This window comes from Haemorhous mexicanus, chromosome Z (assembly GCF_027477595.1).
Source record: "Haemorhous mexicanus isolate bHaeMex1 chromosome Z, bHaeMex1.pri, whole genome shotgun sequence".
Classification (NCBI taxonomy): Eukaryota; Metazoa; Chordata; class Aves; order Passeriformes; family Fringillidae; genus Haemorhous; species Haemorhous mexicanus.
This window is the reverse complement of record NC_082381.1, coordinates 55,121,438-55,146,499: the sequence shown is the minus strand read 5'-3', so window position 1 is coordinate 55,146,499 and position 25,062 is coordinate 55,121,438. Positions and strand designations below refer to the sequence as shown.

General features: G+C 36.9%; 1 protein-coding gene across 5 annotated transcripts in view; it reads left to right on the top strand.

Moving 5' to 3' along the window:
* FOCAD (focadhesin) overlaps positions 1-25,062 on the top strand; it is a 92,452-nt gene that overhangs the window by 33,756 nt on the left and 33,634 nt on the right. For all 5 annotated transcript variants that reach the window (XM_059836849.1, XM_059836848.1, XM_059836845.1 and 2 more), the window contains 10 exons: positions 6,285-6,389; positions 6,800-6,901; positions 7,994-8,124; positions 9,722-9,848; positions 14,964-15,098; positions 15,481-15,531; positions 17,289-17,372; positions 18,832-18,964; positions 21,613-21,801; positions 22,025-22,146. In XM_059836849.1, coding sequence (XP_059692832.1) covers positions 6,285-6,389; positions 6,800-6,901; positions 7,994-8,124; positions 9,722-9,848; positions 14,964-15,098; positions 15,481-15,531; positions 17,289-17,372; positions 18,832-18,964; positions 21,613-21,801; positions 22,025-22,146 — 1,179 coding nt within the window. The remainder of the gene's footprint in view (positions 1-6,284; positions 6,390-6,799; positions 6,902-7,993; positions 8,125-9,721; positions 9,849-14,963; positions 15,099-15,480; positions 15,532-17,288; positions 17,373-18,831; positions 18,965-21,612; positions 21,802-22,024; positions 22,147-25,062) is intronic.

Here is a 25,062-nt window from a genome sequence, read left to right as displayed (position 1 = left end):
ATACAGTAAAGTAAGAGAATTGGACAAATCCTGTTGAGCTAACTATTGTGGTCAGACTACCTTAGAATTAAGAAACCTTCCTTAGAATTAAGGATCTGCATGAAAAAGTCCTCCCTGTCACTGGGAAGCATGGCTTGTGTTCAAAGGCAATAAGAAGGTGAAGTTCAGACTTCTTATGTTCTGTTTCCCTAGCAATCAGCAGAAGTCCGTGTGAATTAGAAACTCCTACAAAAATGCAGAACTCACTCTGATTTATTGATACTTTCTTACTGGCTCACATTTTGTCAGCTGATAAGGAGTGTAGATGGAGAGCTTTTAGTTTTTAAAATTACTGTGGGCTTTAAAATACTTTTCTGCAAAATATGTAATGTAATTGGGTGTCTTTGTAGTAGTATCACATAAAGTAGTCAGTATAACTGGTAATATAGCAGATGTTCTGCTGAAACAGAACATCTGTATTTGAAAATTTGGAATGGGAAAAACAGTGTGCTTCATTGGGCTGATGTTTCTGTTCCTAGTCCTCAGTTAAGTGCAACCAAGGACAACGTATTCTCCAGTTAGCAACATTTAGTGCATTTCTAGCTTTTAAATGATGTATTTTACTCCAAAACATTTTAATGCTTTGTAACTTGAACTTACTGTCTGGTTCATTTGAACTTGGCATCACCTGGCATGTGTCTTGTCTCTGACAAGTTATTTTAGTTCTGAGTCTACTTAATGGCTCCGCAGAGATTATTACAGTGTAGCACTGCACTGAAAGATTATCACATTGTTTCTTGAAGGTTCATTGCTCTAAGGCAGAAGAATTACTGTAGACTTGTCTCATCTTTCTCTTGCAATAACAGTACAGTGAGAGAAAGCATTGAAGCTCCTGAATGGAGGATATAACTGATTACTTTAATAAACTCAGTTAGCAGTGTGATGGCAACTAACACTAACATACTGATGGCAGAGTTATACTTCAGAAATTGCTATCTTTGGTTTTGTGTTTTATTCAGTTCCACAGAAATAAATGGTGCTTTATGAAATATGGTGGAAGTAAGTGGTTGGAATGTAAGTTAAGAAAGTGAAAAATTCATCAAAACAAACTTGTTAGGCATTTTTAGTCTTCAGTTCCTTCCTTAGGGTACTTTCTGAAGGATGCAGTGGAAGGTGGTATGCAGCATAGTAGTTAGAAGGCTGTTCTGAAGAAGAAGGAAGTCAGAGGACAGGTATGGAAAGAAGAAAACAAAAACTGGTTGTTAAGCCCAGTCTTATTTTTAGACAGTCACATCTATATTAACTTGAATCTGTTCCTTTGGTGTTAGTGGCACTTCAACACTCACTTTAAAGCCAGATATTTGTAACAGGTATATTCTGAATTTTTTGAATCATGTCCAAATCAAAGTAAACATGGGCTAGAAATTTACTAGCTACTACTTCAGTACTTAATGTTGCAGAAGTTAAATTAATAAAGGGCAAAATTTAGAAGTGTCTACTTTGAAGCCACTGTGAATTATCTGTACTCCAGCAGAGTATATAAAAATGCTGAGATGGTATTGTGACGGTGAGAGCATAAAAAAAATTGTGTGATAGGGTTTTTTGTTGTTGATTGTTTGGTTTTTTAAGTGATCTAGGCAGTCACTGAATTCTGCTGCTAGTGAAATTCCATTACTTTGTTGTTCACAAAGGGACACAATGGTTGTAGCTGTGGATATTGAATTGAAAAGCCACAGGTGATTCTCATGCAAAATCTAGTTGAAGAATTGTGTTTCAAAACAAAACGGAGTCAGAAACAGATTGCTTTCATGGTTTATTCCAGCTCTTCACAGAGTTCAGTAACAGTAGCTCCCATTTTCACACCAAATTGTTGTTTTTATAAGGAGTCTATTATCTAAACTGATGGAGCAGTTAAAAAAGATCACTAGGTTTAATTATTATACCATAATTGCTCTTGCAGACATTGTTCTGGTTATGCTTTATTTTTATTTCGGTTTTTTTTCCCTTACCCTCTCCATGAAGGGAGGCTACAGAATGTTTCTCTACATGTATCTCTTCTTTCTCCACTGAGTAAAAGCCTTTTTATGATGCAAGGTAATGGTTTTAGCTGAAGCATTTTGGAGTAATGGTTCTGGACTTTCACTATGGAAGAAAGCCCAGAAGAATTTTCTAAAGGCTGAGGAATGAAGAGTAATACATGGGCTGTTAGGCTTTCTGAAGTAAAATTCTCTGCACAGGCAGCAGAGACACATGAAGGACTTAATTGGTCTTTCTAATTGGATGAATTGTCTTGTGCAGAAATTGTTATTACGCTCTGTGAAGCCCTTGCTGGGCTGCAAGGAGAAGAAATTAAATCATCTGACTGAGGTCACTGGTGGGTATAGCACAAGATCTATTACAGTTATTTGAGGATTATGAGTCTGTAGAGGACATGCATTCTTTATGGTCTTTCAACTGCTCAAATGAACTATTTTAGTGGTAAATGACACCTTCTGGGAAGTTCATCTGAAGATGCACTATTTTGTGTTCTTTGGGGTTTGGGAGTACATTAAAACCCAAAAATGTAAAATACATTTTTATTAATGTAGAAAACATGTTTAAGGATATATTGAACAAAATTTGTCTTGTTCAGGTGGTGCCTAATGCTTCTTTTGTTAGATTCATTATGCAATCTTTAGCGAGTAGCAGTAGGGAAAGAGTCATGTCATAGTCATTGCTTGTGGACAGACTCTTCATTGATTGTAACTTATTGATTAGGATCCTGCTAGAGTACATGAAGCTTTTGAAAACCTAGCTTGTGTTTTCTAAAAAGTGCTTCGTGCTTCTCATTTTTGAGAGAAATTTATTTTATAGTTTTTTAAAGAGAAACTTAGCTGCATTTATGCACTTATCTGAAAAGCTTGTTCCTTCATTTGCCTGAATTGATCAGTAGTTTTGTCTTGTTCATTGAAGCAAGAAATGCCAAAGTACTGTATGCTTTCAGAAATCTTCTCATTTCCCTGTTTTGTCTACTGGACAGCTAGGTTGATGGTTGATCTGAAAAAATTCAGCCCAGAAATGGAACCTGCTATTCTCCCTTAGCTTGTGCTTTTTGAAAAAGAACAGTTGCCCTGTAGCTCAGAAAAAAGAAGTCATGCCACCAAATGGCAGAGAATGCTTCTCAGGTGTGTTTATTAAATAATATTATTTTGTCTATGTTTAGCTTTATTTTAAAAGGGAAAATTGTTGAGAAATATCAGCATCATTTTTGTGATGCAAATTAGTTTTAAAACCAAAAAACATTATGTCAAAACCCTTCTTCAGATTCCTATTGGCAGTGTTGACCTAACTTCTGCATCCTCTGGTGCCAGTGTTGAGGATGCAGCAGGCCTCCCATTCTGAATCTGGTTCCTGCCTACTGGGAGCTAGTGAATTGTCATATCAACTTTGTGGAGCTGTTATGCCCTTGATGAAGATGTAGCATAAATCTAATATTGAAATTAATCTCTGCATTGTTTTGTCCATTATATGAGGGAGATGGACAGAGGAGCAGCTTTGCTGTACCAGAACATTTTGGTGTTTTTCCTAATCTTACTATTGAAATATAGAGAGCAAAACAAACAGACTATAAAGGATAATACTTTTCAAGAAGTTTCTTTACAGTAGCACATGCATAAATATTTCCTGAGAATTTTGTAAATCAAACTTAGATTCTGTTTACTAGATGGTATTGTAAAAGCAATTGTAGAACTTTGATTTAATATATGTTTACTGTAGAGTAAACTTTATAACAAGGCAATTAATGTAGACACAGGACTTGAAATGAGATTCCCATCACAGCTGATGAAGGCTGGGCTTAAGAAGAGTGACTTTAAAGGGTTTGAATAGTATTATAACTAAGGATTATGAATATAATTTTTTTTAATATCATTTGGTCTCACTGCTGATGTGTAGTCCCGTGTAGCTACAACTGAGGAAAATTAGGGAAGTAGTCTATTGACAAGATAACTAGCTTAAGATGAAACTCAGTTGCCCAAGAACCTGCCTCTGGCGAGAAGAAGGGGTGGTATGGAAAGCGATGGGAAGTTAGCAACTTAGGTAAGGATATTGATCGTTTGATCTTTATAATGACATATCTGTCATCTCTACTGCTGTCTTATATAGCCGGTTTGCCCAGCACAGTGTTTATCAGGAATGGATATGATTTAAAGATTTGACAAAATCCTCTTATCCTCTGAGTGGAGAGCCTTCCAATTAGTCTGCTGCAAATGAAACCTTTTGGATAATTTTATTAGAAGACATTTCTTCTCTATTAACATGTTAACAGTTGTATGAAAAGTTTATGTATCAGTGAATCAGTGGAGGAGCGTGTGTGACCCTCCCTGAGAATTTTGAAACTTAACATGGTGACGCAGGTTGCTGTGTTAGGGTTAATGATTACCTCTACCCAAAAGATAGCCAATGCCCACTGCTTACTCATCACCCTGCAGTTTACCTTGTATCATTCAAAGATTTAGGTAACAGTAAATCAGGTGATATGTTTTTTTCTTGACGCTCAAGGTACAACAGGTGCCCAGAAATAAAACTGCTTTCCTCTATCAGGTTTCCTATATTAAAGGAGACTTTTTGTCTACCTGTATTATTTGGTTTCTGTGCAACCTTCCCGTAACCTAAGGCTTGATTTAACCAAAACAGGTTCTTGCTTGAAGGATGTTGAGCCTTCGGCACTTAAGTCTTATTTTGGGTTCTCTTTAATCAGGAAGGTAACTTTAGTTTTCTTCCTGTATACTTACGTACTTAATTTTCTCTCAGGCAGTGCTGTTGTCTGTTTAGTATGAATAAAGCAGGGAAATACAACTGCAGAGACTAGTTTAAACAAATCATTACAGTTAGGGAGTGGGAAGAAAAGGTAAGACAGCAAATTAAATCTCATGTTTTGAGTGCAGGTTTTACTTTTCCATGTTTCAATGTTAATGCGGACATTAACATTTAATCTTATTGCTGAATTTTACCTGGGACCAGAATTTACATTAATCATTTCTGCCATGCTGGAGAAGTGGTATAACTTACTTCCAGCATGCCCTTTTCTGTTTTAAAGAATATAATGCCGGCAGGGAACATCAGTGCACAGCTGTGCACACGCCAGCAAGGTACTGTGAAGAAATTTAGTTCTAGCCTAGCCAAAATCAGGACACAACAGAAGCTGTAAAACTGCTCAACTTTTCTTTAATCCAAAAGTTTGAAAAACAGGGAAGGGAGGTTTCCAATGGGAAGATGCATTCAGTTTGGGTGTGAAAATCTGTTCAAATGAATACCACCCTAAGTTCTCAGCCTCATTTAATTTTTATGCTTTGAAATATGTTTTTAAAGTCAGTCCTCTTTCTAGGCAGGTCATAGGGTGATGACTGATTCTATAGAAGGTAGACAATAACTTTGAGAAGTAGAAAAAGAGGAAGACTAGTCAATTCCACAAAAATCTGGAATATTTTTTGGTTTATAAAGGGATTTATTCTATTTAATAATAAATGTCAATTCCTATTTTGAAAATGTAAAAAAGTAATGCATTATAGGTAATTCATTAGCAGAATGAATGCAGATTCCACAACATAGTTTTAAGGTTGGGGAAGCACCAGTTCACCATTGCTGAACTGCAAAGATAATGATGACTTGTAAAACAAACAATATTATTTTTGGTCTCTGGCTTGGAATCAGGATAGAGCCAAGTATGCAAAATCCCAGAGCACTTGAATTATTAATTATTATTCCTCCTGTGGACTTCGATCTTTTTACAGTGAAAAATATTATCATCTGCTTATGTAAAAATGCATGTTGAAACAAATGTTGTAACAGAATTTTCCATTGCTTTTTAATCAGTATCTGTATAAACAACTCATATATATATATTTTTTTTTTTTTGGTGTGTTTCTGTGTGTGGTTTTAGTAGCCATAAAAAACTTGCATCATGAGTAGATTTAATTTGAGATTAAATTTAATCACACAGTGATAAGATACACAAGAAAAAAACTGTAGCACCTGCTTGTGTGAAAATACAGAAAATCTGATTAAAAAGGGAATGGAGATATGTGAGTCTCCTTTAATTTACTGGAACTTCAGCAGCAGCTCTCTGCAAGTTTTGTACCCTATAATAAGAATGCAATAAATTATATTGTATTGTGTGACAGGTTTCTCATATATGCAGGCAGAAAAAAAATATGTAAAAGTTATGATTTTCTAATATATTGGGACAAGTTCATTGTTTTTTCTAAGGTGTTGTCTTGGCAAATTTGGCAAATTCCAATTTATTTTCTGTATTTGTTCTATTTTAGGTCCCAAATCTGATCCCTGTTCTGATATTTAAACTGGGAAGACCTTTGGAGCCTGCACTTTACAGGGAGATATTGTATACTTTGCCTACGCTTGGTGTACATAAGGTCAGAATGAAAGATTTTTCGTGAAATGAAAACTGTATCAATAAAAGGTTGTGAATTTATAACAGCTGTTTAGACTGAGCAATGTATATCTTGCTTAACTGATTTTTAAGCTTTTGCATTACTTTGTAATATTTTGGATGGGATATAATATTTGTCTCAAAGTTAAATGTACATTACACTTTACTGTCTACACTGTATGATCATTATGTATGTCATGAGAGGATGCTCCTGGACTTCTTATTTGGAAAATGACTTTCAGTTTTTTGGAAAATTACTTTCAGTTTATTTCTGATATTGCATATGGATGGTTTTTCCTGGTTGTACTTGATTGTAAAATAATGATTTGTACGTTACTCTTTGTCCTTGGACATATAAAATAACAAAAACACCTGGTTAAAAATTTCTTTCAGGTTTGCGTAGCTCAGATTCTACGTGCCATACACATGCTGGGGAGCACAGCTAAGCTCAGAGCAATTGCCTCACGGCTAATGACATCATTATGGGAAAGACAGGTTAGAAAATTCTTGTAGTGTCATTATAATAAGTCCAGTTGAAAAACTTCATTACCATTAACCAAGGAAGAAAATAATTGTGGAACATTGCTTCTACTAGTATGTTGGTATCACCACTATGAAGTAAATTATGTTAATGGTGTCTATACTGATCTTCTAGTAGAATATTTAAATAGTATGCTTTTCATGAAACTTTATTTTCATTTCAGGACATCTCAAACTGCGATTAGAACAAAAAATTTTTTAAAGAATGGCTTTCTGCTTTTTGTTATATGCAGTAAGAGCAAGATCTTAGTGTTGTGGTTTAACCCTAGCCAGCAACCAAGTACCACACAGCCGCACACTCACACCTCCACCAATGAGTGGTGAGAAAAATTAGAAGGGTGAAAGAAAGAAAACTGTTGGTTGAGATAGTTTAATAGGGAAAGCCAAAGCTGTGCACACAAGCAAAACAAAACAAGGAATTTGTTCACTGCTTTGCATGGACAGACAGGTGTTCAGCCATCTCCAGGAGAGAGATCATGTGTAATGGTGGCTTGGGAAGACACATGTCATCAATCTAAATAGCTCTCCCTTCCTCCTTCTTCTCTCCACTTTATATCCTGAGCATGGTGTCATATGGTCTGGAAAATCCCTCTGATCAGTTTGGGTCACCCATCCTGGCTGTGTCTCCTCCCAACCTCACTAGGATCCCCAACTTCCTTCCCAGCATGAAAAGCAGAAAAGGCCTTGGCTGTGTGTAAGCCCTGCTCAACAATAACAAAAACACCTCTGTATTATCAATGCTGTATTCAGCACAAATCCAAAACACAGCCCTGTACCAGCCATTGCACAGAGAATTAACTCTATCCCACACAAAATCAGCCCAATAATTTGCTTGTGTTTTTCTTAAAGATGCAATAGAGACCTGGTCTGCAAAAGCTAGTTCGATCTCAATGTAGCATTAGAGACAAATAGGGAAAAAAAGCAAAATATGGTATGCAATAAAAAAAATCAAAGTGGTATGCAAAAGTCCTGTAGAAGTGCTACCAATTGAAAATCCAGTCATGCTTTTAAAGGTGTGATGATAATTTGAAATGAAATCTTTTCTAGGATCGAATTTATCCAGAACTGCAGAAGTTCTTGGCCATGTCTGATATGCTTTCTGTGTCTGTTGACAAAGATGCTCAATGGGAAAAGCTGATTGCTAAAGCTGCTTGTATAAGAGATATATGTAGGCTGAGGTAAGTGCAAGTGTTACCTATCTTATATCTTTGCAAGGGAGAAGAGTTGTTTTCAGAAAAGCTGCATCATTATTTTTGCTTATTCTATTATGTTAATTGTGAGTAATATTCACTGACACAGCCACTGCTAATCTGAGCAACTACAAACCTTTGGCTTTTCTATTATGACTAATAGAACACACATATAAATGCTGTTAAAATTAAATTATCTTCATCCTGGAACAAAAGATTCACCCAGGGTAGAAACTTCAGACACTTCCAGTTTAGAAAAAGGGAGAGATGAAAAATAAAAGAAAGAACCAATTGTGTCTCTTTTGATCTATTCGAAGAAAGATAGAATTTTTTTTCTGAAAACCATATTTTGTCACATGTACATTTTTGGTCTTTATTCAGGTATAGTATCACAAAACACTGTTGTGCAGGTCTAACTGGATAATACATTGAACATTTCCAGCTCTAACAATCCATGAATATCAGTACTTGATAATAACTTAGAGTTCCTGTAAAGAGTACTTTTAAATGCATTAGTATTTACTGCCTGGTTTTATGTGCCCCACATCATCTTTTCTGTTTTCTGTTTGTCACCTATCTTGAGTTCCAGTTTTCACTCTCTTTCTTTCTTGAAGGTCAGCTACTAACAGCTGAGAAGATTCAAATAACTTTTAAGTATCAGTTAAAAACAAATTCCTAAAGAAAATACCTTTTCGTTTACCTCTTCAACCTTCTTCCATTTTGCGAGACAGTGTTTTTCAATAAGTTTCTTAAAGTGAAAAGAGAGAAATCTTTTTTTAAAGTGAAGAGAGGGAAATCTCAATGTACCCGTAGTATTCTTTTTTTGCCAGTTAAGTGATATAGCTGGAGTTCAGGTGTACCCACATTCTTCATGCATTTTGAAATTATTTTGAAGAAAGTGTGAACAAATAGGTAAGTCACAATTTACCATGCATGTAAATCACCTACCAGATACTATTTACCAGAATCTCTTACAGAGATAGTATGAGGAACTGTTTAACACCTTGCCATCCACAACCCAATAAAACTGAATGGATAATTAAAAGACTGGAAAGCTAAATCAGCCCATACAGTCAGTGAGGGAAAGACAAGTGGCGTTGCAGCAGCGGAAAAAAAAAAAAAAAGGGAAAACATAGCTCTCTGATGTAAAAAGGACAGAAAACATTTGGTGCCAGAATCTCTACTAATACACAGTAGAGGGACTACTTGCAGGAGACTGCAACAAAGAATCATAGAATAGTGCGTTTGGACTTTCATTCTCTGTCCCTTCTTGAATGATGTAATCTTTTAGTGAACAAAACATGCTTAGACAAAACCACCTACAACTTAGCCACTCAGTGATCTTTTATCTGGAACTTGATGGCTGCTGATTTAATTCCCCATGTCACTCAGCCTTTAGAGCACTCTGTCATATCCTCCTTGTATGTTTATTGTTGTGTGTATGTGTGTGTGTATGTGAACTCCCAGTTCTGGGCAGTTTTAGTTGTCACTTAAATAAAACCAACATTTAATAAATTTTCATGTATAAATTATAACTTATGTGTATGTGTGAATATTGCCTTCTATTTTTTTTTTTTTCCTTTAGGCCATACCAGCATGGAGCAGACATGTTGGCTGCAATTTCCCAGGTACTAAATGAATGCACAAAACCTGATCAAGCTTCACCCGCTGCCATAGTATTACAGGGTCTACGGGCACTTTGTGAGGCTGAGGTAAGATTAAATTGGCTTGTCCATGTGTTTCGACTTCTGCTTATAGTCCATGAACATCCTTCCCAGTTGGCTGTTTTTTAAGAGTACATTGAGTGCTGCAGAATTTCTTTTTCTTCTGACAAATTTAATTCCTCTCTTCCAACATAAGTTAATAGCTCCTGGGAAATTGTACTGTGACCTTCTACCACAGCAGATCAGCCCTTCAGTGCATGAGCTGAAATTTTAAATCAGCTTTGCAGTTTATTGCAAAGACATCATTCCGTGCATCTTTCCTTGAGATTTTAAAAGGAGGTCTGTTTTGTACATAATTTTGATTGGCTGAAAGGCACTTAAATAGTGTAATTTTTGTATCTTCTTATTGGCCTGCCCTGCTGTGTCTTGTTTGTTCATAGAGTGTACCAGATAGGGAGTGAAATCACTAGCAGCTGGGATAATGTGTTCATTGCTTACTGATGAAGAGGGCAAGTAAGCTTTGGGACAAGCTGCCCAGGGACGTTGTGCTGTGTCCTTCCCTGGAGATTTTCTCATTCCTTTTGGACACAAACCTAAGCAACTGGATCTGATCTCATTGTAACCCTTCATTGAGGAGGAGGCTGGACTGGAAATATCCTGAGGTCCCTTTGAACCCAAATAGTGATGCTACGATATCTCTAAGCTGGGAGACAAGGCTCCTTGTTCCCACATCCCAGACTGTGATATCCTGGTGTTGTGATGCAGGCACTGACATGCTGTGAATCTGCTACTGATAAACTGTACTATACAGGCCATCAGAGTAGAGAACTAATTATATCCTGCAGGAATATTTGATTACCCATTCTCTGCCAAACAGTAATTTTATGTTTATCCACTACTACACTTCCACTGCACTGTTTACTGCAGTAACGCCAGCTATTGCCACATTATTTGAAATCACTGGGCAGTTCAAGAACAATATAGTGAATCATCCATAGATATTTGTATTCAATATAATTAAAAATTGTCATACAATGGCTGCTAAGAAACAATTTATTTAGGGTAATTTTTTGTTTGTGTTTGGTGTGAAGTTTTTCTCTTCTTAAGGTCCCATAGATTCTTTGAATGCTGGCCTTGGTATTGAATCAGTGTTTTCCCAGGCTGGATTATATTTAGACTTCTTGGAAAGAAGTAAGGTTAGATATATGATAAATTTCACATCCTACTATAATAGCCTCATTTGAGAAAAGCTGTATACTGTACCACTGGTGAGGACTGGAAGGCTGAGAGTACCCAAGATGGAAGAAAGGAAGGAAGGAAGAAAGGACAGATGGATCGACTCTGTGTATGTTACCAATTTTTCCTGTCCAAATTCTATTCTCCTTTTTTCCCCAGCTACAGTGTAATGTTCTGGGAGACCTAATCTACCACCTAGCTATTCTGAAACTTTAACAGGGAATTCTCTGGTGGTTTGGCAAGCTGGGTAACCATTTGGGTTAAGTAATTTAATCTGTCTCTTATTTGTTGTTTAGACTGTAGTTTGCAGTGCAGAAAGGATGTAATCATAGACCTTGGTTTTGTTTTGGTGTTTTCTGTCTCTGCTGCTGACTTAAGGGAAAGCGATATTGTCTCTGAGCTTTTCCACTTGCAGCTGCTTAGATGTAGGATTTTAGGGAGACCAAACTTTCAGTCAGCTTCTGAACCAGAATAATAAAATATGTTTTCATACATATAGTGTTGACTCAGTTAATGATGGAACCCTATACACCACGTGGCTTTGTCAGGGTTGAGTTCTGAGAGTCTCAGGCTCCTTTATTAAAGTAATGCGATAACAAAATGTGCTATAACATTGATTTCTTTTTTGGTTGACTCCTGTGTAAGAATAGTTATCCATTTTGCTGACTGCAGTAATTGTTTTGTGTAAATATAGTGACTTCATTCAAAGTTCATCCTGCATAAATAGTGTTAAGAGTATAACTCAGCTTTTGCAGGACTTGCAAGAGGGGCTAGCTGCTTTCACCCCCCTCTCTTTTTAGGGGTGTCAGTAGGTGTAACATAAGGTCGTTGATGAATAATGCACAGTGACTTGTACATCAAAAATGGGAAAAAAAATCACACAGTTCTTGCCAGATCACATTTCCTCTTTTTTGCCGTGTAATTCTTTTTCCCCCCAGTGATTTCAGCAGAGGATAGTGTACTTCATTTGAAGCTATCCTGGCATCTAGTTGATTTCATGTATCAAGTACAGTATGCAAGCCAAGAAACATTCAAGAATAAAATTTCTAACATAGTGTTTAAATCCCCTTTGCATTGAAATGTTGTTGTTCTCTATTTTTCTCCTAAGATTTCTCACCCTTTTAGAGCCGTAGGACACCTGAAGCAGATGTGCTTTGTCTCTCCTCAGCATCTGTAAAATTTAGCTTTTAGTTTTTTCCCATCTAGCATTCAGCGTTTAGTGGAATGGCAAGCTTGCTATTTTAAAATCAATTTTGAAAATACAAGAAAACATTAACGTAAATCAAAATGTATTATACGAAAAGCGCTGTGTGATTGTTAATGTCTCCAGATGACAACGATATGTTAATTTGAACAAACTAGAATGAAAAAACCCATGCAACAAAAAATGAAAACAGTTTTTAGTACTTGTACCAAAGTTCTAGCATGTCTAGATCTCTAAACACACGTTTTCTGCGTAGCCCCTAATTTTTTTTTTTCAGACAGTAATTGGCATACCAGTTTTGTAAAGTTCTCTTATCTTGCTAGTTTTCTAGAGTATTTTGCATTTTCAGAGGACAGTTTTGTGGAGCTTTGTGGAGCTGTCTATGGAATCACAGGGCTTTTCCTTGGGATTCATGACTAGCAGATAAATTTCATCACAAGATATTTATCACAGTTGCCCATTCCTCTAGGAAGACACCATGTCAAGGTTATTACTGCTTTTATAACCTTTCTTTACTTACTGTGGGTTTTTATGGTGGGTAAAGTACCAGTTTCCCACTGTTCCTATTCCCCTGTTCCATCAGTTTACAGTGCGTCATTTGGTAGGAGTTTGCTGTAGGACAGCTGTTAAATTACAAGTCTAGAAAATACCATCTGAGAAGGAATTGTACAGTCTTAAGCTAAATCTGAAACTTCTTTTAAGATGTTGGCTATTTTTAAGGCCTTTTTTCACCTCTTAGATGAAGTTGGAGAATATGTGTGTTATGATGGGAAAGAATGAAATTAAACATGCTTGGCTAGCTAATGATTTGTTAGTCTTCCTAAATTACAGTATCAAATCCCACAAATGCACAACTTCTTTTCTTTGCATATTAAAACGTATTGTTTCGAGACAACTAACTTATTACAAATTTAACATTTCTAGATAGTTGAGGAGGAACTTCCAGTGTTAATAGATGTGTCTGTCTTTCTGAACACTGGAAAACCTTTTTTCTTTTTCTTACAGTCTGTTTTGAAAGAATAGAAAGAAAGGTATCATTTTCCCTTGCCAAACCAGATGAGGTCTTTCTAGCCATCAGTGGTTGTTACCATAGAAACACATTCATGGGTTTGCTGTTCCTGAAATGGGTTCAACTCGAAACGCATATTTGGTTTTTTAAACTCCACCCTGAAATGTGCTTTGCGCTCACTGTAGTGACTGCTTAATTTGGCAATTACCTGCATTCAGAGATACAAAACAGTCTGTTTTTTCAGTGCAGAATGATACTAAAACTACCTTTCTCAATGCCTTTGTGGAATATTTTCATAAACATACCTTTTTTTGATCTCTTTGTGTAGATCAATTTGTATTTCTCAATGTCTTTGTCTTCTGTTGCTTTGTTGTAATTTTTTATGCCAGAAAGACATTTTCATGGCATTTGCTCAGACTTCTAAGTCTTGATTTGCAATTTTTCACTTTAGAAGGCTGAAAATTATACTTTGCTTTGCCATTGCTGTTTTAAAATTTTTATCTAGACTTTGGTTCTAAGCATACATGGTTTGGGGTTTTTCTTTGTGTTGTGGTTCTGTGGGGTGGGTGGGGTAGGTGAATAGAATTATGGTTTCTTGGGGTTTTTGGTTCTGTTTTTTTTGTTGTTGTTGTTATTTATTTGGTTGTATTTTTTCCTGTTTTGTACTCTTTTTGTTGCAGTGGAGCCTGAAATCTGAAAGACAAGTAGTAACAACAGATAAATTATAGAATTAAATATTTTGGTTATGGTGGCAAAATTCTGTAATGCTAAGTTCTCCACAGGTAGCAACATTAAGATTTGATTAAACACTCCATGAAAATTACTTAAGTTTTCAGGAAAATACACAGCTTGTTACCTGGGTGACTGAAAACATCTCACAAGGAACAAGGAGGAACTTTCAGCACCAGTATTGCTGCCTAGTCAACATTCTTGAGAAACTGTACTACTACTTTTTATGAGTTCTGCATAATTCTTCAGCTAGAACTGTACCACTGACTGAGCATCTTCCAGACTTTTTCAGTGCCTGGAAATGCAAAATGTTGTACTGACTGCTTGTTGCACTGTCATGCAGATCTTTGAAGGTGAAAAGAAGGTGAGATGTATCTTGTTTCCAGGAAGGAAGTTAGGTATCCTGGAAGACCAATTATGTATCCTGTTGTGTTCTAGTTACAGCATAAATGCATTCAGTATTAAGTATTAATGTTTGGTATTTATTGTAGTTTGATGGTTTCCAACAGTTTCTGGATTCATGAACTTTTGTGTTTTGCATTTGTTCTGCTTTTTTTTTTTTTTGCATTTGTTGTTTTTAAAGATTAAAGGCTTTTTTTTTTTGGAGGCCTCCTAGCAAAAATGGTGGCTTCCTCTGCTTTCATCCTGTTGTCCCAGAGGCAGCTTGCTTTTTAGCTGATTTAACCAAGTTATGTAGAGCACTAATGTGGTATGAAGATACATGTACAGCTCTGTGTATTGCTTACAATGTGTTATTTATTCCTATAGGTAGTTGCTTTCCCTAGTGAAGTACTGTGTAGTATTACCATGTTATGTCAGTTGATCTACAAGTGAATCTTTAACATGCTTGCTTTTTTACTTTTTATGAACCATATATTAATTCCTGTTCTCAAGAAGGAAGAGCAAGGACAAGGACTGGAAAGAAATGTTACTTAAGTGAAGCTGGGATAGCTGTTAGTAATGATGCCTCCCTCTTTGTTTGAAGGTTGTTTGCATCCGTTCTACGTGGAATGCTCTGTCACCAAAGCTGAGTTGTGATACAAGACCACTCATTTTAAAAGCACTGAATGAATTGTTTTCCCTGGTTCCCTCATTAACAGTGAATACAAATGAATTTGAGGTATGTACTTAGGGACTAAGATGAGTCTTTCTTTTAGTATATCTTTGTATGTAACTTTTCCATAGGCCTGCTTGATCTTGATAAAATTGTACCCACTGCCCAGTTCAGATTTGTCAAATTCATGTTTCATACAATTTCACAGTTTTCACTTGCATTAGTGAGTCCTGGGAGATAGGTGGGAAATTCCAGTGTGAGGTTAATCCATAGTTTCACTCTCATAGAATGTGAGGACATGTGAATATGTCTGGAGTTCTGAGCTGCACTCCTTCCACTTTCCTAGCTCAATCTATGTTGATGTGGCAGTTAGTTGTTTCAGGTAACTGCTTCTATTTGAAGTATTTATTTGGTCAAAGAAAAATGCATATTTCCTTTGTTTTTGTAGAAATTCAAAGCTCAAGTTATCAGCTTCCTTTGGAACAATACACAGAATGAGGTAAGTGATACAATTGAAAACATTAAATTCTGATGTCAGCAACAGGATATTAAGTTTTGTACTTTTCTGTCAAGACAGTGTCAGTAATCTCATTTTCTAATAGGGTTTTTTTCTTGTTGCTTAACACTGTTTCTGAAGCAATGTACTACACGTAAAAGGTCGTAACTGAAGGTTCTAACTTCTGCCATTTCCAAGGAGAATTACAAATAAACTCTGCGCTACTATGTCCTCACCTCGAGTGCTGGGGACAGTTTTGGGCACCACAATATAAGAAAGACATTCAATTGTTAGAGAGCATCCAAAGAATGGCCACGAAGATGGCAAAGGGCCTTGAAGGGAAGCCGTATGAGGAATGGCTGAGGTCACTTAGTCTGTTCAGCCTGGAGGTGACTGAGGACAGACCTCATTGTAGTCTGCAACTTCCTCACAAGGGGAGGAGGAGGGGCAGACACTAATCTCTGTTCTCTGGTGACCAGTAACAGGACCTGAGGGAACGGCCCAAAGCTGTGTCAAGGGAGGTTTAGGATAAATATTAGGCAAAAGTTCTTCCCCCAGAGGGTGGCTGGGTGCTGGAACAGACTCCCCAGGGAAGTGGTCATTGCACCAAGCCTGACACAGTTCAAGAAGTGTTTGCATAATGCTCTCAGGTACAAGATGTGACTCTTGGGGATGTCCTGTACAGGGCCAGGAGTTGGATGCAATGATCCATGTGGGTGCCTTCCAACTCAGCATATTCTGTGATTCTGTGAAACTAGTTTGACTTCCTCTGGAAATTTCAGCCTTAACATGGTGAAGCATTCTTGGCAAAGGTGCTGCTATGACAGCTAACTCAATTCACTTGTGGAGTATTGTAATGCAATGGGAGTATTGGACTGTCATCACCATGGTGCTGGTGGAAGTAGTGTATTTTAGTTTAAGACTAAAACTTTTGTCAGCCTATTTCAGTGATTTTTTTTAGCCCCATGGTTAATCCCAGATGACAGCTAAGTACTATGCAGCCACTTATTCACTCCCCTTCCTTATGGTGGGATGGGGAGAAGAACTGGCAAAAGGTAAACCCCATGGAATGAGACAAGAACAGGTTCATAAGTGAAATAAAGTAGCTGTGTAATAATAACAACAAAATAACAGTAACAATAACAATAGAAAGTGGATATAAAAGGGATATAAAAGAAAGGGGATATAAAAAAAGACAAAGATGAATAAAACTCAATTACAAACAAGTGTTGCACAATACAATTGCTTACCACTCACTGAGGGATGCCCAGTCTATCCCTGAGCAGTAATGGGTACTCTCTGGCCAGCTTCCCTGAGTTTATATACAAGGCATAAAGATCTGTGATATGGAATATCCCTTTGGTCAGTTCAGGTCGTCTGTCTTGACCTTGCTCCCTCTGAGCATCTTGTGCACCTGCACACTGGCACAGGAAGCTGAAAAGTCTGTGATTTAGAGTAAGCACTTCTTAGCAACAGCTAAAACATCAATATGCTATCAACATTATTCTCATAGCTTTTTTTTTTCAGATATTTCTGCCTGAAGTAGAATGCTCAGAATGGATGTTATCAAGCCTAGATAATTGGTCTTGCTACTTTGCATTGTGTATATAAAAAGGAAGCAATTGAGAGTGTGCCTCAGAAAAATATTGTTGAACACTTTTTCAGCATTCAGTGGTTATTTAAGAAGCTCTTTGCATGTGAAGTTTCCAGTACTATATGTTGTGTTTGTGATTTTCTTTCTCTTCCTGCTAATTTTCTAGGATGCACTTGTAGCCATTTCAGCCTATAAATCACTCTCATCATTTGACTCTGAAGAGCATACAATTCATCATCTTCCTGGACAGGTAATCATGTTGTATGTTTGATAGTAAGCACTTCTGACACTTTGATCTGACATGGATTATATCCTCCTGAAAGGGAAACCAGTCCTTGTGCTTTCTCTGCCAGAAATTCAGGAGAGCCTCCTGAAGAAATACAAGCTCCTGCTAGTAACATGAGATGATGTCATGTGTGATTGGAATAGCTAGGTCTTATAAGCAAGGAAAAGCAGGAATGAAACTTAAGTCTAAGCAGTCAGAAGGTCATTTTTCTTACTTTGTTATTAAATTAGCAGCACTTTTTTATGGGCAGCTGATTTGCATTTTATGCTCTTCTTAGTGCTTGCATTTGAGTCTTGGCACTAAGCAACTCTTGTGATTGCTGTTTCTTCCACTCCAGTCATACTCATGAATAGGGCTTTTGTTCACAAGACAGGCAAGTCAGTTTGAAAAGTAGGTGCAATTTTTGGAACTAAGCTGAAAAGTTTTCCTGTTTTTGTTGTTAACTTTTTCAGCATAACATTTTACTTTTTTTCAGTAAAGGCAGTCAGAAAAGAGTTGAGGTACTTACTAAAAGGCTTTCTAAGTGTGCAGAGGGCTGTTAAACTCTGAAAATTCTGAATAGTTGACTCAGTAACCTAACAGAATGAAAGAGTACAAGGAGATGAGCGAGCATAAGGTCATCTGTATGACTCTTTTTTTACATTGTATGAGAGACTAGGCAGTACTCAGTAGTCCATTGGTACTTCATGGAATAGTGAATCCTATGGCTTTGTAGTAAAGGTTTTATTTACTGCTTTATTATATAACAGGCGCCATTTGTGTGTTGTAACTAGTTGTTATTAAAAGGCTGGAATGCAACTTCTAAAAACATACTCTGTATAGATCAGTGAGAAGAGCTCAGCATAAACCTTACAAATGAAAAATGTGTTTTACATAGAAGACCACAGGATAGAATGAGGGAAATATATAAACTCTGCTGCAAGACTAAGTCTTTCACAGTAGTACATAGGTCTGTATTACTAGTGCAGTTACTTTACAGTTGTATTACTGGTGCAGTACTTTACAGAAAGTGAGTAAAAATGTTTTAATTTAAAACAATGTAAAAATGTTGCAGTTTTTGAAATTCCAAAAACTAATATGTAAAAGTAGTGTCTAACAAAAATGTTTTATTTATATTAAAGTGCCAATGTAAAACATTGTCAAACTGAAGAAGAATCAGGGTAAAAATAAAGTTTTTTGAATATTAGTTAAGGTGTAAGAGTCAAGATTAATTTTGAAAAATATGGAAGATATGTATTTACACACCCTGTGATTTTTACCAATCAGTATTGCCTTTCAGTCAGGTAGAAGAAAAGCTTTTGTTCATTAAGCTTCAAATTTATGAAATGGAGTGAAAATAATGAAATGGGGAACTTTTTATATTTAGTTGGTATTTTTGACGCTTGGAATCATGAATGGTAATGATTTTTTTTAAATCTTCCAGGCACGACCAGAAGTTGACTCCCTGGAAGAGATAGATATGAATGAAGATGAAGAGGATCAGGAGGCAAATCTGTTTGTTCCAGGTTCTTCATATATCAAGCTGTTGTCTCTAACACCAGCTGCTGTTTTAGGAGGTATAATATATCCAGTGTTTGAGGTTACTTTGCAGATAGGGAATCACAAAGGACTGTACAAACCTCTGGCTCTTTTAGAATGGAGTGTCACATTAAAGTTCAGCCTTTCTTTTTTAAGTTAAGTAATTATGGGAAAAAATGTAAAGTAAAAAATAAAGCCCACAACCCATTTTTAGGAAGATCATGTGACAGAGGTCCTGATGGTGGGGGAAAATTGTTTATAGTTAAAATTCCTTACCTGTCCTAAAGAGAAAGCCAGTTCCTTATTAAATACTTCAAGTACTCATGGTTTCATGAGAGTGACCTCAGTAGTGAGAACTGAACAGATCTTTCTAAATGCAATTTTGTATTTTAGCCCAGGACAGATGGAAGTAAAATGAATTTTATATGTATTGTGTTGTAAACAGAGTATTAATGGTATGAAATGCTATACACAAAGTCTGCTTAATTGATTAAGATATCAGTGCTATGCTTAATGCATGATTGTAGTGATGCATATTGATACTGAAGTATGCTTCAACAGATGGTCTCTGACACTTGGTCTGAAACGTGTGCAGTTGAATTACCAGAAATGCTTGTTATCTTACAGTTATAAGGCTTGAGATACTGTGCCAGGACTTGGACATTGTTATTTCATTCTATGTAGAATACATGGGATCTTCATGTGTGATTGCAGGCTGTAAAGATTGCCATGAGACAGCAGGTGGTGTTTTGTAGTATTTTCCCCCAGGGGAGGTTTTTAAAAGAATCTGTTTGTCAAACTCTGAATGTATTGGCCTCTGGAGCATGTGCAGTCTGACCTAGAGAGTCCTAACTACTAAATCCTGGAAGCTTGGTGAGGGAGAATGACATAACCTAGTTCAATGAAAGAGAGTGATGTATCTTGACAGAAAACTCGCTCTGTGTAATGAATGCTGAAATAGCCAATTTTCTAGGAAGATGGAAAACCAAAATAGAATTTAAAGTGAATAGACTGGATTCAGAGTTGCAGCAACCACAGACTGGTATCAAAAGGGTTGAATTGAAACATTCACTAGGCAGTTTCTCCCTCAGAGATGTTTTCTAATATTGTTAGTTAACAGAGAGTCCAGAACACTTGAGCAAAAGCTTTAGTGAGTGACTGGAGTGGTTGTTGAGATTGAATTGCTTCACCAAAAGAGGATGAAACTGGATTAGTGAGGCAATGTCCAAGACAGGCCAAAAGCCACAGAGTGCCTGCTGTATGAGAGCTGAATTTCTGTTATCTCATTTGCTGGAATTCTGGTGGTGCATGTTATTGAGATTAATAACATTAAACTACTTATGAAGCATTGGAAAGTGGAGCTTTAGGTAGTATTTTGTCTCAAACTCCTTCAAAACTGGTTTGTCGCATCAGTTTTCATATTGTTTCTACATACTAGAGTCCCAGGATGTCAGAAGGGATATGACAGCTGTATTTTTTTTATTATGATTGTTTTTCATTCTGAGTGCCTAAGACTATTCTCAAATCTGGTAGTCAGAGAACTAAAAATAATTCATAAAAAGAACTATAAGTTTGATATCATTGTTGTTGTTAGTAATAGGGGTAGTATCCGTACTGCAAAGGAGATGGTGCTGATGATAACAATAGTAACACCAACAATAATAATAATTAAAATATTATTCATGTGATGCTAGTTATCTTTGTTTACCGTCAGATTGATTTCAATCATTGAAATACTGTATTTCTAGTATTTGCTGCACATCTAGAGATTTCACTAAATTTATCCTGATTTTAGTTTTACTTTGTGTTATATTTGTCAGTCTAGAGCCTTGGCTTGTCTCCTGCCTAAAGAATTGCTTCTGAATGGCTTACATTTATGTCTTTTGGCATAATCAGCAAATGCAGTAATATGAGAGCAGTGATAAGGGGTCTCTCAATGTGGATGGTTTCCTGAAGTGAAATAGCTCCTTCTTTCAGCAAATTTATTATCTATTGTTGTAGCCATCTTAAACAAAATAGTTTTTATAAAAAGTTTATAGCAGGTACATGGTTTTCATGTCAAAAAATATATCCTCCTCCAAAAAACCTGTTTGGGGGTTGGAGACAAAGACTTAAGAGTTTCTGTCTATATCACTGCAGAGAAAATTGCTGACTGCATTCTGTGAGGTTTGTTTGAAGGATATTGGCATTACAAGCAGAGGAAAAAAATCCCAAGATGCAGGTGCCCTTCCTGACATGCTCCAAAAACATGGTTTAGACTCTGATATGTGTCCTTCTGTCAACCATGTGCTGTTGTTACTGTTACTTTTGTTGCAATCAAAGAAGGCAATCATCAGCTCATGGAATAGTTAAGGTATTTCTTTCCAACTGTCAATATACCTATGGCAGTTTTGAATAAAGAAGCTTTATACTGGAACTTCCTCACATTTCTTGTTTTTACCAAGTTCTCATGATTTTTAGCAATGCTTTTCCCAACTTCACAGACACTACAGCTCAAGGAAAAAAATCTCCAGATGTAGATTTCCCGATTACCATGCTACAACATCAGATTTAGACTGATGCTCCGCTATGAAATGGAAAACAACTACTAGTGTCATCCTGGGCTTTCCAGGGTCAGTTTTGTCTCTCAGTTGTCAGCCTCTCACATTCCCTTTCCTCTCATGTCATTGCATTCCACTTCATCAAGCATTTGAAGAGTTTGCAACATCACTTGTGAAACAGGAGATGACCAACATGCCACGTGCTGTGTATCATTCTGCATTAAGAGGAGGGACCACACGCTCAGACCAGGGGAAGACAGTGGCAGGTGTTCCAAATTTCTTGCTGAAAATGTATGAGAGGAACAAGCAACCAGGCATGACACCAGGCCTTGCAGGTAAGCTCTCACTCTCTTGAGGTAGACAAGTATGCATATTTTGAAAGATTTCTATGAATCTGAATGTGAATCAACTTAAGAAACTGTTTTATGCCCCTTAAATGTGCTTGCATATTCTTTTGAATTGTTGGCTTTATTAAGTTAACCTTACTTTGCTTTTGGTTCTCCCTTGACTCTGGGAGTGGGCATTGACCTTTCTGTTCCCCTTCCCTCCCTCTTTCAGCTGGCATGTTGCTGTGTTTCGACCTCCCAGTCCACATGGGCAAGGATGGCAAGCCTATTAATCGATTTCTGGCCAGCAGGGGCCGCAGTTTCCAGCAAATGTTGATCGCCCTCATTCATGAGGTAAGTTGTTGCTGGCTCTTTTTGCTTTTCAGAGCTATTACACCTCCTTCCCTGCTTTACTATCCCTTTTCTTTTTGTGCATTGGGTGTATCAGCTAGTGATGGCATGTATGAATGTATCATAATTAACTGAAGTTAATTGTGAGGGACAGCTAGAATCATAAAATCATTAAGTCTGATCCTCAGCCTACCACCATGGTCACCACCCTCACTAACTTGAACTTAACATGTAAATACTTTTTTTTAAAAGTGTTCAGTGCTGAAATGCCTCTTCTGAAAATCAGAAGAACAAACAGGAGCTTTGCCTTTTTCTGCCTTGTAGACTGCTGTACATATATGCCTGATACCTGTCATGTGTAACCAGTTGTAGGTGGCTAGCAGTCCTGAACAATGATGGAGCTCCTTGGGGAAACAATATCTACACCTTGCTAAGACTTGGCATTTTTTTCTGTCTCTTAAACATTTCAGCTCCCTGACTTATTAGGCTCGTGCCACCAAAACCATGCAGTTATCTTTGGTGTGGTTTTAGAAAAATGGCATGAAATAAGCCTTCACTTAATCATTGTGGAAAATAAAGTGTGCGTAATGAAGTCTGTCAGAGCATATTGAATTATGGTACTTTTGAATATCAAAGTTCAGTTTTGAAAATTTTGGACAACAGTAAAAAACACCAAACAGTTCAGCTCGATCCAGGGAAATAAGTGCACATTTCCCAACTTTATGCCAATGGGAGCAGCTTTTAACACAAGTGAAACTGTATTAAATTCTTAAACATTCATAAAATAATTCTATTAATACAGTCATTTAATATTTCTGTAGGAGCTACTTGCATGCATCTGAGGGGGTGATATGGGTCCTGATTTTGTTTTGTGACTGTCACCTAGATGTGAGGTATATCTGCTGTGAAGTTCTTCTATGATGTTACTAAAATCACTGATATCAAACATTCAGTTGTGAAATAAGTTTAGCGCAAGATTTGAGTGAGAAGGTTTTGTGTGCAGTTTGGAGTTTTCTGTGTATAAGCTGGAAGTCTGACAGTAGAACACAGGTGTGTCATGTATAATGTATGTGGGCTACATTCTGATCCTGTGGTACATCTGCGTGGCTCCCTCTGGGTTTTGCTCTCAGGTCCTGCTTCAGCATGTTCACACTGTGTTTGTACTGGTTAACTCAATCTTTGTGGAGCAAGCAAGCCAGTTCCCTCTCTAAAAAACCTGTCAGCAGCATAGTTTGCCTGAAGTTTCTAGTCAAATGTGTGCCATGGTGAACTGGGCTGCTTCTGGCTAGTACAGTCTTCTGGCTTTGTACCATCTCTCAAACTCTTCCATTTTGCTAGCATATTCTTACAATGCTTTCCGTATAACATCTTAACAATTTTGGTCCTTCACGACTGAAAAGACCAAAAATAATAATCATGTCTTATGGCCACAGTAAAACCAGTGTTTGTGGATCCCAGTGGAATTTAGGCCAGGTGTACAAGGCAAAAAGCCAGTCTGGAGTATGGACTCCAGTTGGACTGGAGTATAGAAATCCATCCCTGGCTTTGTATTGTGAAGTCAGTGTCAGTAGGATTATGATAACTTTACTTCAGATGTAAAGTTCTTATCTCAAACTAGAAAAATTTAGAAAATCCACCCTTGAACACTTATCTCAAGATACCTAACAATCTCTTTGGTATGCAAATTTAATAGATGTTTTCCATCTTAACATCTTTGCTGCTAAAGAATGAAAGCAGAAACTGGAGATATTGCCCTTCATTATCACAGGAGTGTAAATTAGTGAATGTTTTCTAACTATTTGGAAACTCCAGTGGAAAGCACCATGGAAAGTTCACAGGGATGTTTCATATATCAGGGGAGCAGATTCAGATTAATGAGTTATGAATGAAGCATGACCTTCCATAGTATCCAGAAAGAGAAGCTCTGCACTGCATGTAATTGCTTCATTCAGAGAGACTTAAGTTCTGTGACAGTGTTTCTGAAGAAAGAAAGAAAGAAAGACATGTTTAATTATGTTTTCATAGAAGGCATGTATAAAAGTTTTGTATCAGTCAAATTACAGTGGGATGCAGATCAGTTCTGAACTTTGTTTTAAACACTTGCATGTTGCCCTACAGCATCAAATAAAATCCTGGTAAAAAAAATACTTGTGTGTAATAGCAGTGATTATAAAATCCAGTAGCATATCTGAAATTTACTTTCTTGTTGTGAACAAGCTATCTTCATAAAAACAGAACCTTTTGTTTGCTGGACAAAACATGGCAGTTTTGTTGTGGAGTATGTGGTTAACTGGATCAAGTTAATGAATACATAGAATGACTGGAGACAGAAATATTTTACCTAGTCTCTCAGTACTTTACCAAGTTGGTTGATTCAAGGTGTAGTAAAACTAAAAATAAATCCAAATATGTTTATATTTTAAACCTAAACACAAACTATCTTCAGACAGTACTGCACCATCTTAGCAAAAATCTACAGTAACTATAAAATTTTGATTAAAAAATCAGTATTTCTGTTTTCAGTTTACACTGCTTTTAGAGTCAAAGTTTTTCCTTGTTTTTTCCCTTTGTACATAGAAACAGGGTGCTCAGAAAAGAGTTGTTCAGGCCTTTGGCTAGATGAGAAGCAAGTCCCTGGGCTCCTCAAACTAAATTTCATGCTTTAATGTTTGTTTGGTCCTCTAAGTTCTTCTGAGGAGCAGAGTTTAATAGTCAAGACAGGGAGCCTGAGTTATAAAACTGCCACATTGGTCCAAGAAAATTGGGTTAGTAGGACCTAGGCCCATCTTATTCTTGCAGTCCTATAGGAATCAATGTGTTTTTGCGAAGTCATCACAGTTCAACACCTCACACTAAGGCCTATGTTTTAGTGGTTTAAATTAGCAGAAAGACATTTTTTTTTGCTACTGCTTTGACTCA